This window comes from Helicoverpa zea, chromosome 5 (assembly GCF_022581195.2).
Source record: "Helicoverpa zea isolate HzStark_Cry1AcR chromosome 5, ilHelZeax1.1, whole genome shotgun sequence".
In the NCBI taxonomy this organism is placed as follows: Eukaryota; Metazoa; Arthropoda; class Insecta; order Lepidoptera; family Noctuidae; genus Helicoverpa; species Helicoverpa zea.
In genome coordinates, this window is record NC_061456.1 from 13,504,149 (window position 1) to 13,522,099 (window position 17,951).

At 37.8% G+C, this 17,951-nt stretch overlaps 1 protein-coding gene and 1 non-coding gene across 2 annotated transcripts; one reads left to right on the forward strand and one right to left on the reverse strand.

Annotated features, from left to right (window-relative positions):
• Positions 1-12,561: 12,561 nt before the first annotated feature.
• On the forward strand, positions 12,562-12,649 carry Trnay-gua. The gene is given in 2 exon segments: positions 12,562-12,598; positions 12,614-12,649. It is a non-coding gene; the product is annotated as a tRNA-Tyr (tRNA).
• A 291-nt stretch (positions 12,650-12,940) lies between these two features.
• Positions 12,941-15,196, reverse strand: LOC124630356 (THAP domain-containing protein 1-like). Its single transcript, XM_047164224.1, has 3 exons — positions 14,291-15,196; positions 14,034-14,214; positions 12,941-13,836 (listed from the first exon to the last, which is right to left on the reverse strand). Exons 1-3 carry the CDS (start codon positions 14,368-14,370, stop codon positions 13,573-13,575), a joined length of 525 nt encoding a protein of 174 aa, XP_047020180.1. The 5' UTR covers positions 14,371-15,196; the 3' UTR covers positions 12,941-13,572.
• Between the last annotated feature and the right edge of the window lie 2,755 nt (positions 15,197-17,951).

Sequence of the window (17,951 nt, forward strand, 5' to 3'; positions counted from 1 at the left end):
GCTGAGGTTTCTACAGATACCTTATCAGAGAGAACAGCTCCGCGTAATTAATGTCACCTTTTGTGGTCAGGTACCGTTGTCGGCGCCCAATTAGTGGTCGATGCACTTGATGCAACCAATTTTTTTTTTTTGACTGACTAACTGACTAACTAAGCAGACGTGTTTTTTGTATCGTATTTATAAAATGTTAATTAATTAAATAATTGCCATTAATTTCATAAAGATTATCTGCGCTGTCAGGTATTTGTATAAGTGTGTCGCGAGTGATTAGGTAACTACCAACTAGCCTATTGTGCAAGATGAACTAAACCTTGTAAACAATTAAATTGTGCTCGTGTTAGATATGTCTCAGCCAGGATCTAGTCCTTTTGGCCGGAGTCAGCTAGTACAGCGAAGCCCACCGCCGACCCCAAACAAAGAACCAAGTCCTCCATCATCCAAGGAGAATGAATTACCGAAGGAAGTCATCTCCACGCCTGATATTCAGACATGGATGGTATCCATAGATACAATCCTGGACGAAGTGTGTGCTATAGTTTCGGAGGGAAAAATGAACTCTGAGCAGAAGCTCCGAGTATCCAACCTTTGCCGGAGGGTATCAAAGGGGACATCTCAGATGGCCGTCTTATACCAATCTTTAAAGCAGAAAACCATCCAGGCATACAGCACCATCCAGCACTTACAGGCACACCAGAACGTTTCGGACTCTCTTCAACAGTTTAAAGAGGTCGTTGAAACAAAACTGAAACCAGAGACCACATATGCCAGCATGGTGAAAAAAGGTAGCGCTAACTTTATTCGCCCAGCAAATCTGAGTACTGTTGCTATATATCCTTCAGATAAGACCAAAACAAGCGACGATACCAAAACTCTTCTACAAAAAATCATCTCCCCGGAAGAACTAAAGCTGCATGTCCGTGGTCTGAGAAAAGTCAGAAATGGGGGTATCATTATTAGCACAGACAGTAAAGGCGACATTGATAAACTGAAGAAATCAGAGCAACTAGTTTCATCGGGTCTCACAGTTGAAGAACCAGCCAAACGTCGGCCCAGAATTGCTATTATTGGTGTCCCCGTGGCCCTCACCGAAAAGGAAGTTTTTGATTGTATATACGAACAAAACATCTCTGATAAGGTGCCGGAAACTAATCGTGAGTCCTTTCAAAATACCATAAAATTGAGCCATAGATCAGGTAAGAAAAACCTTCCTACATGTAACTACATACTGGAAGTACCCGCTAGCATTAGAAAAATGCTGATAAATCAAGGCCGAATTTTCATTAACTGGACTTCATGCCCTGTGAAGGACTTCACGATAGTCACCAGGTGCTTCAACTGTCAGCAGTTTGGACACGCAGCCAAGTTTTGCCGAGAAACTAGTCCTACATGTAACCACTGCGGAGAAGCCGGTCACTCCTCCAAGGAATGTGGAAATAAAGCTGCTCCCTCACAATGCGCGACGTGTAAAAGATTCAAAAGGAATTCTGATCATCCCACTGGTGATGTAAGTTGCCCGGCCCGCAAATATGCAGAAGACAGATACATAAACTCAATTGATTATGAAGGCGCCTAAGAGCGTCACCGTTTAAACTAATAAGTAAGCACTTTAGCAGTAGGATATTTTTTAAATGATAAATCAACTAAATTGTGATTTAGACAGTTTCTCTGTGTCTGACGTTAAAATCTGTAATGTTGAGGAGTGCAAAAATCTGATTCCTGTTGGAGAGGAAACTTTAACGCTACTTACACAAAACATCCGTAGCATTAACAGAAACTTTAATGGTTTTGAAGTCTTGCTACAGAACCTTGACGTTAGTTGTGATATCATCATTCTAACAGAATGCTGGTTGTCGAAACAAACAGTAAATTTACCGCCGCTTGAGGGGTTTTATTCTCATAAAACTGCAAGAAACATCAACCAAAATGATGGTTTGGTAGTGTACATAAAAAACGATTTGAAAACAGTGGTAGAAGAACCTATTTTCCAGGACAGCAACTGCTTATTGATTAAAATTATTCCAGACACAGTAGTAATGTCAATATACAGACCCCCTTCTCAAAATATTGATAGTTTTTTAGACTCGCTCAATATGAATTTAAATAAAATATCATCATTTAAGAATATTATACTTGTTGGTGACATAAACATTAATATTGCTTCCGGGAAAACCAATACCCATGCTCATAACTATTTAAATATTTGTGCGTTTCATGGACTTTTACCCGCTCATTACCATTCTACGCACCAGTCCGGCTCATGTTTAGATCATATCATTATAAAATCCAAGAAACCAACCCTCACTTTTGTCACTAACTCGTCACTTACGGACCACCAAGCTGTTTTACTAACATTGCAAATATTAGCACCGAGAAAAAACTGCCTGCGCAGCTTTACTAAAGTAAACATGAGAAACCTTGAGAATGACATACGCGAAATAAATTTTGACCCAGTTTATAATTCAAACGACGCAAATATTTCTTTAAAGTACTTTATACAGTCGCTACAACATGCAATAAATAAAAACACTTTCACTAAAACAATTCCTAGAAAATATCAAAGCATTAAACCTTGGATCACACCGGGACTCGTTAGATGTATAAGACACAGAGACAAATTACTCTTAAAATCGAAGCTTGCACCTGACAATGAAATTCTCTCGGTTTCATATAAAAGATACAGAAACTTCTGTAACAATCTCTTGAAAAAAATTAAAAAGCAATATGATCAGAGTGAGTTGCAAAAGGCAGGTAAAAATAGTAAGCTTGTGTGGAAATTCATAAAAACTAACACTTTTAGACTAACAAAATCTGAACCCCCGCTTGATTTACTATCACCCGAGAGCAATACATCCGAAGCAATGAACAAAATCAATAATTATTTCGTTAACGTTGGTAAAAACTTATCAGACAAAATTTTGAATACTAGTCGCCCTCACCAAACTTCAACTGTAACAACACCTTCGCTAAAATCTTTTGTTTTGTTAGATACCGACGTTAATGAGGTATTACGCTGTATAACCGAGCTTAAGGATGCATGTGCTATCGGCTGGGATAACATCCCTAATCACATACTTAAACGTTTTAAACATGTATTTGCCCCTCCATTAACATATATTTTTCAGTTATGTTTATCAAAAGGTGTATTCCCGGAATTACTTAAAAAAGCAGTAGTCACCCCCGTATTTAAATCTGGAGACAAGCAATCTGTTAATAACTATAGACCCATTTCAGTCCTAACAGGTCTCTCAAAAATTTTAGAAAAGATCATAAACACACGATTGATAAAGTACCTCGAAGACAACAAATTGCTTGCAGACAGTCAATTCGGTTTTAGGCCCAAAAGATCAACTAGCCAAGCAGTCCACCGATTGACCAATTATATTAGTACGAATATAGATAATGGCATGCCCACTCTCGTGATCTTTTTAGACCTTGCTAAGGCATTTGATACCATTTCTTGTTCTATATTATTACAGAAGCTGGAAAACATTGGAATACGAGGTACACAACTTCAACTTTTTGCTAATTACCTAAGCGGTCGATATCAATGTGTGAAAATTGGTCAATTCATAAGTCCTGAACAAAAAAATACTGATTACGGAATTCCGCAAGGAAGCATCTTGGGCCCCAGTTTGTTCCTAATCTATATAAATGACCTCTGCAGCTTGCCACTCAAAAATGGTGTCATCCTATCATACGCCGATGACACGGCTCTACTGTTCTCAGCGAAATCACGATCGGAGGTTTATAATCATGCCCAGAATGGTTTTAATATGGTTTCTAACTGGCTTTATAACAATCTTTTAACGTTAAATTTAGATAAAACAAAACATATTTTATTTACGATTAGAAATAATAACATTCCGCTTACTAACTTCAACATTATTGCACATAATTGTAGAACATACGCTGACAACGCATGCACTTGTTACACTTTAGCTAAAGCTGATCATATGAAATACCTCGGCGTGACGATTGACACAAATCTAAATTTCCGTAAACATATCGATTTACTGTGTACGCGAGTACGCAAATTAATCTATGTTTTTAAGAATTTACGTGATATAGCCGATTTTAAATTAATTAGACAGGTCTATTTAGCTTTGTGTCAATCCATTATTACGTACTGTATAACTTCATGGGGTGGCGCTGCAAAAACAATTTTATTGCCTTTAGAACGTGCTCAAAGAGCAATCTTAAAGGTCGCTACCTTTCGTCCTTTTAGATTTCCCACTCAACAGCTTTACGCGGCATGTAAGGTACTAACAGTGCGACAGTTAGCCATTCTAAACATAGTATTGCATCAACACACTGAACTTCCTTATGACCGAACACCTTCAGATAAGAGGAGAAAAGACTTCGTTTGTATGAAGACGCAAACCAAACGTGTTTTTGCAAATAGATTCTACGTGTTTTTAGGACCCTACCTATATAACAAGCTAAACAAATTACTTAAGATCTATAATTTAAATTATAAAATATGTAATACTACTCTATCAGAATATTTGGCGGAACTTAATTACGGAGACACAGAAAAATTGCTAGAAATTTTAGTATGAATTTAACATTAGTGCATAATAGTTTAATTGTTTCCTGTACTCGTTTATTTAATTAAGTATTTATTATCTTAATTAATCGTAAGTTTGCTTAGTTTTTTTAATCGACTAAGTTATAAATAGCACATAACATAAATATCTACCCCTTGTAACTTTAATGAAGTGATGGCCTGAAACACAGGTTTGTATAAACCTACATCAGGCAGGTCGCAACATACTACATTTGAAATCCTAGTATAAACATCGTATACCTGTAATTTATTTAAATTAGTCATACAATTGTATTAATTATAAGCTGTAATTTAACCTTTATATAAGAATATACTATGTACCAACTTTCTGTACTATATAAGAAAATTCTGTGTAAATAATGTTTTACGTAATAAATTTTATTATTATTATTTGTATGTCTCTTTCTGACCTCGGGACTACAGAGTCCCGGATTTTTGGAAGGCGAACGTGGGGCCGAAGCCAACACGCTGAAGCCCTTTTGAGACAACTTTAATGAAATGGTAACACAAAACCGACGATTATCCCTGTATACACTATAGAAATGTACTCAAGGACAATCCCCGGTTCTGTGCTAAACTATTGCTAACTATGGGTGAAAACTACTTAGGCTATTGTGATGGGATGCTAATGGACTAGGAATGGGGAAACTACGGGAACTATGGCACCTGCCGATGACAATGTATTAAATACATGTTAAAATGGCAGGTGGAGACTCGCCAACTCACTTACTGGGCCCCCGGGAATCAGTCACTGAAAAGCAACAAGAGGGCAACAGGGACATGAGCGGCTGAGAAGGGTGAGGATACCTCGGCGGACTTTAAACGCAGATCACGCGCTCCCTGTGGGTCCAGCATCACCGGCCCACTCGCCACTTACCACGAGGCACCTACCTTCCGAGCAGGACTAACCTTGCTCTAGCGACTCCACTCTGACCGGCCGATGAAGGCAAGCCAAGAGGCGGGAGACCTATCCCCCGTCATGCTTCACTCCGGCAAGCCGGAGGTGGGGGACAGTATACTCTCCCTGGAGCACTCGGATATATAGCCCCGCGGGGTCGCTACTCCCCGTCATCCGCCTCAGATGCCCTGCGGGGCTTATTATTATTATTATTATTTGTATGTCTCTTTCTGACCTCGGGACTACAGAGTCCCGGATTTTTGAGAGGCGAACGTGGGGCCGAAGCCAACACGCTGAAGCCCTTTTGAGACAACTTTAATGAAATGGTGTCACAAAACCGACGATTATCCCTGTATACACTATAGAAATGTACCTAAGGACAATCCCCGGTTCTGTGCTAAACTATTGCTAACTATGGATGAAAACTACTTGGGCTATTGTGATGGGATGCTAGTGGACTAGGAATGGGGGAACTACGGGAACTATGGCACCTGCCGATGACAATGTATTAAATACATGTTAAAATGGCAGGTGGAGACTCGCCAACTCACTTACTGGGCCCCCGGGAATCAGTCACTGAAAAGCAACAAGAGGGCAACAGGGACATGAGCGGCTGAGAAGGGTGAGGATACCTCGGCGGACTTTAAACGCAGATCACGCGCTCCCTGTGGGTCCAGCATCACCGGCCCACTCGCCACTTACCACGAGGCACCTACCCTCCGAGCAGGACTAACCTTGCTCTAGCGACTCCACTCTGACCGGCCGATGAAGGCAAGCCAAGAGGCGGGAGACCTATCCCCCGTCATGCTTCACTCCGGCAAGCCGGAGGTGGGGGACAGTATACTCTCCCTGGAGCACTCGGATATATAGCCCCGCGGGGTCGCTACTCCCCGTCATTCGCCTCAGATGCCCTGCGGGGCTTATTATTATTTCTTTTTCTTCTCTTTAAAGAGAGTATAAAACCTTACATGCGGGCCGGAGCCAAGCGTGTAAGGGATGCTTATATAGAAAATGTAGATGATAGTGTGGATGATGTAAGAAATTTACGTGTAATGCGGCAGGTGTTAAGTATGGTGGCTTTTTGAAGCATGTGTAGTGTATGGGCAGGCATGTGTAGTGTGTTGAGGCTTTGTAAAAGAGATTTGGGTATGATACCGGTAGATGACAGGACTATGGGGACGATGTGAACGGTTTGCGCTTTCCACTGGGTTTTTATTTCTATCGCGAGATCCTGATATTTACTCAGTTTCTCCGAAATGGTGGTTTGAATGTTGTGTGAATTAGGTATTGCAATGTCTATTAAGTACACTGTTTTAGAAGTTTTATCGTGTACTGTTATATCCGGTCTATTGTAATGAATAGTTTTATCTGTTATTATTGTGCGGTCCCAGTAGATTTTATGATTCCTGCCTTCTAAAATTGTCTCAGGTTTGTATTTATAATATGGTACTATCTTATCTATGAGTTTGTATCTGTAAGCTAGGTGTTGGTGTATGATTGCTGCAACCTGGTCATGCCGGTGTTTGTAGTCGGTCTGTGCAAGGGATTTACACGCTCCCGTAATATGTTGTATCGTTTCAGACGCAGTGTTGCAGTGTCTACATAGATCAGTCGGTTGAGTTTGGTCTTTTATAATATACTTTCTATAGTTCCTAGTAGCTATAATCTGGTCTTGTATAGCGAGCATGAACCCTTCGGTCTCTGGAAACAACTCGCCTCTCCTGAGCCATTCGTTCGACTTAAGTTTATCGACGTGTGGCTGGCACAGGAAGGCTCGGTGTCTTCCGTGTAAGGCTTTGGTGGACCATGTTGCTATTTTTTGTTGTGTGTTTGTTATTGTTTCGTTAGTTTGTGTGTTTCGGTCATGTAGGTTGAGTGGTGTTAGTTGTGTGTCGGTGTTTGTGATGTGTCTGTGTAGTGGTGAGTGTTCAGATTTGTTGTGGAAATATGTTCTGAGTGTCGATATTTGTTTGTTGTGTAGGTTGTGTATGTCTATCAATCCTCTTCCCCCTTCTTGTCTTGGTAGTGTAAGGCGTTGTGTGCATGATTTGGGGTGGTGTTTTCTGTGTTTAGTGAATGAAGTGTTAATAGTGCGTTGTAGATTTTGAATGTCGGTATTAGACCACTGTATGATTCCGAAAGAGTATGTGAGGATGGGTATTGCGAATGTGTTTATAGCTTTAATTGTGTTTCTGGAGTTAAGGTTGGTTTTTAAGATGAGGTTGATTCGGTGTGCAAATTTTCTACGTAGTTCTTGTTTTGTGATCTTTTGCTGTATTTGTCTGGACTGTTTGAACCCTAAGTATTTGTATGTACTGTCTTGATCGACTGGTTGTACTGTTTCACCAGAGTCAAGTGTGTAAGTGTTATTTTGTACTTTACCTTTGACTATTGACAAGATTTTGCACTTATCTACGCCAAATTGCATGCATATGTCATTGGAAAACTGTTGAGTGGTGTCGGCTAATTTAAATAGGTCGTTTGTGTCAGCTGCGTACAATTTAATATCGTCCATATACATGAGGTGTGTCAGTGTGTGTTGTGTGTCATTGTTAGATAGTGTGTATCCTGTATTAGTTTGATCGAGTAAGTGAGATAGTGGGTTTAGAGCCATACAAAACCACAATGGGCTTAGAGCATCTCCCTGGAAAATTCCGCGTTTTATAGATATTGGATCGGTAGATACAGATGAAGGCCCTTGATTGATTTTAAGTGTGGTTTGCCAGTTTTGCATGGCAGATTGTAAGAAATGTTTAAGTGTCGGGTGGATTTTATAAAGGTCTAAGACATGTAGTAACCAACTGTGAGGGACGGAATCAAAGGCCTTTTGATAATCTATAAACATCGCATGAATCTCCTTTTTGCCTTTAACTGCGCTGTTTGTGGTGACCGCGTCGATTATAAGTTGCTCTTTGCAACCTTGGCTGTTCTTACGACATCCCTTCTGTTGTTCAGCCAGTATGTTGTGTGTAGTTAGGTGGGTGTATATTACTTCACTTATACAGGCGGTGAGTATTTTGTATAGGGTTTGTAGACAGGTGATTGGTCTGTATTTGGCTGGATTGACGGTGTCGTTTGTATCCTTTGGTATCATATACGTGACTCCATGTGTGATGTATGTTGGAAGTAAGTGAGGTGAATTAATGAATGTGTTCAGATGATTGTGTATGAATGGGTGTATGCGAGTGAATTTTTTATACCAATAATTGTGTATATTGTCTGTGCCTGGTGCTTTCCAGCTGTGTGTACGTTTGAGGACATCTATGAATGTGTCTATTGATATAAATTCATAGTTCATTTCGCTGATTTCAGATGAAATTTGGTTTAACCATTCAGCGTTGTTGTTATGCTCTACTGGGTTTTCCCATATATTTGCCCAGAATTCTCTGAGGGCTTCAGGGGAAGGTGTTTCAAGAGTGTGTTGATTAGTGTTGCTGTTAGATGTGAGGTTCCTGTAGAAGATTTTCTCATTATTGATAAATTTTGTGTTTTGTGATTTACGTTCTGTACATGTCATGTATCGCCTGAGTCTACTAGCTGCAGCATTAAGTTTTTGTTTCAGTGTGTCCAGAAAGTGTACTATTTGTGTATTTGAATCTTCGTGTTGTGCATGTAATTGGTATGTTGATTTTACTGTTTCTACTGCTGCTATTACTTTGCGGCTTCTATTGCCTCTAGCGTATTGTGTTAGCCTACCGATGTTTGCTCTTAGTTTGTCGATTTTCTTTTCTAGTCTTATCTGCCACTTTGGCTTTTTCTGTACGCTCCTTCGATTTTGGTTTTGTATCTGTTCTGAAATTTTGGCTCCATTGCATTTTGCTGCCGTCCATGCTGCGCAGTATATTATGGACTGTAGAGTGTTAAAGTTGGTGTCAGCGTTTACGTTGTTGGGTAGAATTTTGGTATCTATGTAGTCTACTATAACTGAGAATTTTTTGGATGTCTTTTGTTTCGGTATGAATGGTCTGTTGGTAGGATGTGTGTCTAGGAAGTATTGTTTTGCTTGTGTGAATGTGTCTTCTATCACGGAGTTAAATTCTGGGGCAGAGTCAGTATTATTTTGAGATGGGATAAAAGCTTCAATATCGATATTGTTAATTAAATCGTCCTGACCTATGTCAAACGTAATATGAGGTTCGTTGTTAGTTTGTGAGTTAGAGTTTTGTATGTTTGTAAGCTCAGTGTTAAGTGTTTGGTAGTTGTCGTTGTAGTTTTCTGTGTTGTGTTGTGTTTGTGTGTTTGATTGGTCATCAATTTGGTTACTGCTGCTCCTCAACTGATCGGATACCTGTCTTTTAATTTCTGCTAATCGACTATTGTTTATATATTTGTTGTTGACAATGGCTCTTTGTTGATCGGATAATCTTTGTTCTGTAATATGAGATAACTGTGGATATTGGTTTATGAACTCTTCGTGCAAATATTTTCTATAGGATGTTTTGTTTGTTTCAAGTTCTGTTACTGTGTAGTAGATTCTCATGATTGATTCGTTTAACTCGTTACCCCATTTCATTCGTTGTCCAGTGTTGGTGTGTAGTGTAATGTTTTGTGTAGAGTGTTGTTGTGTTTGAGTGGGGAATATGTGTAATTGACCTCTTACTTCTTCATAAATACGGTCTATTGCATCTTGTGGTAACAGTTTCTTATTAACTATGGCCCTGCGTTGGTCCCCCACTCTCTGTCGGCTTACTTGCATGTATGGGAATTTTGATGAAAACTGTGTGTGTAAGGGCTGAAGATATGTTTTGGTATCGGTTTCCATGTTAGTGAGATGAAGATAAGTACGTAGGATGAATTCGTTCATTTCTTTAGTCCATTTTCTACGTATTGGTGCAGTGCTAGTGTTGGGTACAGGCTCATTGACAAAATTTGTCTCCTGTACAACATCCACCGACTGTATACTAGCTGATGATAATGATGGTGATGGTGAGATGCAAAATGATTGTGATGATGATGGGATTGATGAAAAAAGTGAAGAACATGATGACTCATCGTCATGTGAAACTGCAGCAGTTTGGGACTGAGCAGTTGGCTGCGATACGGTGCCCCCCCCAGAATACGAAGGGCAGCCCAGGCTGGAAGCCATGGGGCGGGATTCTCCATCGCGGATAGCTCCGGTACCCGCCTGGGGTAATACTCTATTACGTAGTCGCATTGCATAGGGAAGTTAACTTAATAGGTTTAATACCTAAGAAGATAGTTAAAGAGACAGGAAGAAAGAAACAAATTATATGGGAATAGAATTTTAGGTATCTAAGTCCTGCTGATACCTGAAGGGTAAAGGTTTTAAGCTTCCGTTTTCTAGGGAGTTGGAGGGTGTAGATAAAGATAAGGGAAGGGATAGGTTAGGAAGTTGGGACCGTTAGTTGGAAAGGGTAGTGTCAAGGTGTAAAGACAATTTAATTTAGCTTAGTACCTCCTGATTACCTGATGGCACAGGGTTGTCATGATCGTAGTGACAATTTTACTGTTCATGCCTTCCCACAAGCCCCCCCACCACGTCAAGGTGGCCCCTTGGGGGGGTTATTATTATTTGTATGTCTCTTCCAGACCACGGGACTACAGAGTCCCGGATTTTTGGAAGGCGAACGTGGGGCCGAAGCCAACACGCTGAAGCCCTTTTGAGACAACTTTAATGAAATGGTAACACAAAACCGACGATTATCCCTGTATACACTATAGAAATGTACCCAAGGACAATCCCCGGTTCTGTGCTAAACTATTGCTAACTATGGATGAAAACTACTTAGGCTATTGTGATGGGATGCTAATGGACTAGGAATGGGGAAACTACGGGAACTATGGCACCTGCCGATGACAATGTATTAAATACATGTTAAAATGGCAGGTGGAGACTCGCCAACTCACTTACTGGGCCCCCGGGAATCAGTCACTGAAAAGCAACAAGAGGGCAACAGGGACATGAGCGGCTGAGAAGGGTGAGGATACCTCGGCGGACTTTAAACGCAGATCACGCGCTCCCTGTGGGTCCAGCATCACCGGCCCACTCGCCACTTACCACGAGGCACCTACCCTCCGAGTGGGCTGTTAACCCTGCTCTAGCGACTCCACTCTGACCGGCCGATGAAGGCAAGCCAAGAGGCGGGAGACCTATCCCCCGTCATGCTTCACTCCGGCAGGCCGGAGATGGGGGACAGTATACTCTCCCTGGAGCACTCGGATATATAGCCCCGCGGGGTCGCTACTCCCCGTCATCCGCCTCAGATGCCCTGCGGGGCATTATTATTATTATTTATTATTATATAATTTGCACTATCTAGCAATGTTTACATTTCTACTTTCCCATCAATAATGCGTTAAATTAATTAGGTTTGAACTTAACTACATGTGCAATACTCAAATTGATTTATTTTCTTTTATGTAAAAAAAAAATCCCCCATTAAAGCCCCATTAAAATAAATTGTGCACCACTTCATGATTCTAGAAGGAGGGTTTCTATAATTATAATTGACCATTACTTACAGATGATTTGCGGACAATAGTTCACAATTATTTTAGCAGGAATAAGACAGGTATTTTATCTCTCAATAACAATAGAAAATCACAGCTATTGTTTACAAAAGAAAACTTTTAATATAATTTTATAAATTTTCTCTTCGCGGTCGACAGTAAATAGACTCATTTCTATATGATAATGTTAACAACTTAAAACTACGAACTCTCGTTAGTCCATGATTTGCCAAGCCTCGAAAGAAAGCTCGGGAGAAAGACGTAAGTACATTATTTCTTGGTATAGCATACAGATTTAAAACGATATTTTTACGGCCAAGTATGACTTGCTTGCGAAAGAAACATTTTTTTCACGACGACGATTTTCACAAGAATATTTTAATCTCCGATTTTATCATCTTTCAATACTTCATCAAAATCAGCTCAGCAGTTTTGCAGTGAAAGCGAAACAAACAAACTAACACACTTTCGCTTTTATGTTATTACTTATTAGTTCGGATTTCTAATCTGGATCATCTCATTAACCTGCATTTTGTTGCCTAACACACGCTTTACAAACTTGCTACACTAGTTTTTGACCATGTTCGTACAGAAAATGAGAAAAAAATTGAGAGCTTTCTCCACGCCTTCGATAGCTCAGTTGGTAGAGCGGTGGACTGTAGAGGTAATGCACTGGTATCCATAGGTCGCTGGTTCAAATCCGGCTCGAAGGAATCTTTTGAATTTTTTGTAACTTTTTGGATGCGCTTATAGTAATGAAGGCTTTTTACATAGTTAAACCTAGGTCTTACTGTTATGATTTAAAACCGCAGAACACCTGTGCTACGTATCTGTCATAATTATTGTTTTAAAGAAAAAAAAAATATGCAACTACGACAGCGCCATCTATTTACAACAATGGAACACTAAAGTTCAGATATTGTTCTTGAGAAAATAGTGTCTGTCACTAAAATATGTAAAATAGAGTGAAAGTGGGGTGATTCATAGGATCATTAAAATATAAATATTTTTACATTTTTGTTTATTTTAATCTGTTCTAGATTCTTGAAATACCGTATTAAGATGCAACACTTTTTGTTAAAAATAAATATGTATAGGAGATTCACAATACTAACAGATTAAATAAAATTGAATTATTAACTTCTTCAAGTCTGTTTTTTTACACTGTATTTATATTCTTCTAATGTTTCATCTTTGCTTGTGTTGCATTCTCCTTCTAATGTTTTATCTTCCTTGCGTTATTAATATGGAACAAAATATGGCGACAGTATTTTCAATTCAAATGTTCCTCCAAAAAATGTTTAATGCAAAAAATAATACAATTTTAAGAAACTTTTGAATAAAAAATTACTTTCAGAGTTTTAAAATTACTTTGAAGTATATGATAAGCACAAATACTTAAATGAAAATATCACAACTCATGTCTGATATTGACTTAGGTAAAGTATCCTCACCATTTTATTTAAATTAATGTCCTACTTGTCATTGCATTCACCTTAATCTTTCAGTATTGGCCTAATTGTGGGCCATCAAAAATTTTAGCTTTTGCAACGAAACAGCTCACAGACATTTTTAGAGATTTACCATGATTTAGTTAGAATTATTTTTCTTAAAGTTATTCTAAAATATTTTAGTACTATCTATCAATTTCTTTGCTTAAGTTAACTCCATCATCTTTTTTACTTTTAATCAAATGCTTTATCAATAGTTTCATGCGTTCTAACTTTCTCCGCAGTTGCTTCTTTCCTTGCCGCATAAGGTTCAGTCTTTTTTTTCTATTTTCTGCAATTATTTCTAGTCTGTGGACCTTGTATTTGAGTTTTATTACCTCTTCAGAGTCTTTTGGTTGTATGTCTATGGGTTGGACGCGGGATATTGTTGGCTCTAGTTCTTGACATGGCTGAAATAAAAAAGATATATACTATGAACGGAAACAGCAATTAAGTAATGTTAGTTTTCCTACTTTAACATAGTTCAAAGCTAGTTAAGGTATGTAGGGTACAAAGTTAACATGCGCATTTTACTACTACTAGTTTTACTAAGACAAAACTGCACTACAAGGATATCCACTGACCAAAAATTCATAGCTCAACTCACAGATATATTAATAGCCGGTACAGCGTCTACTGCCAATCGCCGCAGTCCACTCTCCGTCAAGTAAAAGTCCTTAGCTTCGAAATGTTCAGAACAAACTGCACTAGAGGCAGTGGAACTCCATTCCTTTTCTCTATTCACCGCTAACTCCCACTGCTTCCTTCTCTCTTTATCACGGGGAAACCTTCAACGTAATTCACACAACTATGAAGGTTTTAATTCAACTTTGTCGAAAAGAAAATAAGTTTGATGCAGCTTACCTGTGGAACGTAATTCCATCTTTATCTTTTGATATCTTTGCCGACGTGTTCTTACAATTAGTTACAGCGCAGCTTACCATTGTATTTCAACATTTAGGCCTTCGTGTTTTGGTATAAATCCAAAATATTATAATAAATGTTCTTTTTCCAACAAGCCGGAATGGCTGCTGAATGCAAAACGAAATAGGCTTGGGCAAAAAATATCGATATATCAAAATATCGATATTTTTTCAGAAAAATATCGATATAAATCAGCGATATTTTTTCCCGCGATATATCAACTTTCGATATTTATTTTTAGGTATCAAAATCGATATATTTTTTAAAGCTCTGCTGTCTGCTCATGCGTCACATCATGTCTTTGACCAATCTGATTTCTTAAATTTAATTCAAACGCAAACAAAAATTACACTCTATAGTCTATGACCTGCTTGTCTATTTTGTTCATCTATGACAATGACACTGCTTGTTGGTTTGGTTTGGTTGGTATCACTGACTGCGTGTGTTGGAGTGTTGGTATGGTACTTGAGTCAGTTCCAAGCAGTGGCTGTGTCCCCAATGAACTGAAGCAGTATTTGGACCAACCACTTTTAGAAAGAAAATCTGATCCAATCAAGTTCTGGGTAAATTGCCGACACTTCACGCCGGTTCTCTCGGATATCGCCCTAAAATATTTGATTTGCCAAGCTTCAGTGTCATCTGAAAGAGTAGCTTCAATGGTGAATTTGGCTGTGCCGAATGATAGGAGCAGATTAACAGGCGAGCACATCAAGCAAAGAGTGCTCTTGATGTCAATATCAGACAAATACTGGTTTGAATAATGTAATTTTTGTTGTGTTGATGATGTTGTTTTTTTCTTGGCTTTATGTACTTATTTTTTAATAATAAAACTGATGTCAAAACAGCCAGATGTGTATTTGCTTTAAAATTTCGAATATTTTGACAATTTTTATAGATAATTGCTTATTGCGCAGAAAATATCGATATATCAACATATCGATATTTTTTAGTCAATTATTATCGATATATTTTAAAAATATCGATACGATATATATCGATATTTTTTCCCCATTTGCCCATCCCTAAAACGAAAATAAACAAATCTGTCGCCATCTGTCGCGTTCCAATACAAAATCACAATTTTAAGCATTAATCTTAGCAAGGTTTCCAGTGATTTGTACCGAGAGAAGGGTCTATTAATGCTTAAAATATCGTTATTTTCTTTGTGAAGTACCGTCAATGTTTATTTGGCACTTTTGGCAGAAATGATAAAGTAAAATGTTACCAAGATTAAAATACTGAAAATACCTTATTCAATTTTCAAATTTCAAATTCAAATTCAAAGTCTTTTAAGTCTTTTATAAGTGGTATAAAAGGATCTTATAACTAGGTACGTACTTAGGACTTAGTTGCCCGTTAAGGCATTGCAATTTATTAACTTATTTATATACATTAACATTAGGTTCCTATGTTACTACTTATAAATAAAACTAATTACTATTACAGAACTAAATTTAGTGAGATCATACTATATATGTATATATATCTTTATTTCTAGTCTTATAATCTAGTTGAACATATCATATTATTTATGTCACATTCGTTTCTCATTATATTATTATTTTTCTTCGAGAAACTCTTTTACAGAGTAATAGGCTTTTTGAATGAGAAAATCTTTGAGTTTCCTTTTAAATATGGTAACAGATTTTAGGCTCTTAATTTCTGTGGGAACTTTATTGTATATTTTAATACTCATACAAAAAATACTGTTACCGTATACTGCAGTGCGGTGTGTCTTATTGGATAATGTATTATGATGTCTTCTACTTTTTAATGTGACATATGAATTGATGTTAGTTTTTACTAAAATGGAGGCCTCGTATATGTAGAGAGAAGGAAGTGTTAATAATTCAAGGTTTATGAAATAGGGTTTACAGGAGTCGGTTTGTTGTATTCCACAGATTGACCTGATACACCTTTTCTGTGCCTTGAAAGCAGTCTCTCTATCAGTAGAGTATCCCCAATAAAGTACTCCATAAGCAAGAGTGGATCCTACATATGCGTGGTAAGCACTTAGCAGTGCTGTTTGGTTGGAGACTTTTTTGAGCATATAGAGGGCATATGAAAATTGGCTCAATTTGTTACAGACGTTATTTATGTGTGTTTTCCACGACATATTCGAATCTATGTGTATGCCTAAGAATTTTGTGCTGGTGACCTCAGATATAGCTTCATTATTATATTTAATAGAAAGTGGCATTTCTTTTGTGTTTTTATTTTTGAATTTCATGTAATGGGTTTTAGAAAGATTTATTTTCAGATTATTAATTGTAAGCCAATTTATTAATTTAGATAGGGATTCATTTATTTCTGATTCGTGGTTTTTATTTTTATTGTTTGTGAATAGAGCCGTGCTGTCGTCAGCAAATAGAACCATAGGGTGCGGAATAGCGTTAGGTAAATCATTGATATAGATGAGAAAAAGTAGAGGTCCTAATATTGACCCTTGAGGTACACCAAATTTGATAAATCTTGGGCTCGATGTGCATTTAATTTCTGTTTTTGTATGTGGACATAATTGGGTTATTTCAGTGTACTGGATTCTATTACTGAGATATGATTTTATCATTTCTAGTGCTTTACCACGAATTCCGTATATCTCTAGTTTCTGTAGGAGTAACCGATGATCAACATAATCAAACGCCTTTGTCATATCCATGTACAGGGCTGTGACTTGTTTTTTATTATCAAGTTCAGTTAAGATTTTATGTAAAAACTGATGCATTGCTGTATTAACCGATCTCCCCTTTCTGAATCCAACTTGATTGTCAATGATAATTTTGTTTTTTTCGAAGTATTCACTAAGGTTATTGTAGAGTACTTTTTCAAATATTTTAGCCATTATTGGAATGAGAGCGATTGGTCTATAACAACGTACATCTTCTGTGTTTTCTTTTTTGAATATGGGTGTAACTATAGTTGTTTTTAGATATGATGGAAAGACTCCTTCTTCAAGACACTGATTTATTATATGGGTGATGACTGGAGCTATTTGGTATGCGACCTGTTTTAAAATTTTTGTAGATATACCATCCCAACCTGTACTATTCGTATTTTTTAATGTCAAGATTATTTTGAGAACATCGTGTAGGGTAACCGGGGCTAAGAAGCAGGAATTCGGTTTGTTATAATTTAGGATATTATTGTAATTTACTGTGTTCTTAGTGAGTTTGGTTACATCGTCAATAAAGAAATTATTGAATATTTCTGCAATGGAATCAGGGGCAGTTACGGTTTGGTTATTATATTTAATTCTATCAATTTTTTCGGGGGGATTATTGTTTTTGTACTTGTTAATAATTTGCCAGACTGCTTTAGATTTATTTGTGGCGGTTTGAATATGATAGTTATTTTGCGACTTTTGCGTAAGCTTTATGATTTTTTTATACTTTTTTGAATATTCTTTAAATATACGTCTATCATTGTTATTTCCTGATGAACGATAAGTTTTAAGTAACATTCTTTTACGAAGGGAACATATTTTTAAGCCGTTACTGAGCCATTTAGTACTGCGCATGATTGGTACCTTAATTTTTATGCTTGGGAAGCAAAGATCATAAAAAAGTTTAAAAAGATCATGGAATTCTTCAAAAGCAGCATT

What these genes read in the sequence shown, in the direction of transcription:
- LOC124630356 (XM_047164224.1), bottom strand. Translation starts at nt 14,370, where the DNA reads ATGGTAAGCTGCGCTGTAACTAATTGTAAGAACACGTCGGCAAAGATA. An exon ending in GATGGAATTACGTTCCACAG is followed by an intron (nt 14,215 to 14,290) that starts GTAAGCTGCATC and finishes ATTACGTTGAAG; the next exon opens with GTTTCCCCGTGATAAAGAGA. An exon ending in TACCGGCTATTAATATATCT is followed by an intron (nt 13,837 to 14,033) that starts GTGAGTTGAGCT and finishes TTTTTATTTCAG; the next exon opens with CCATGTCAAGAACTAGAGCC.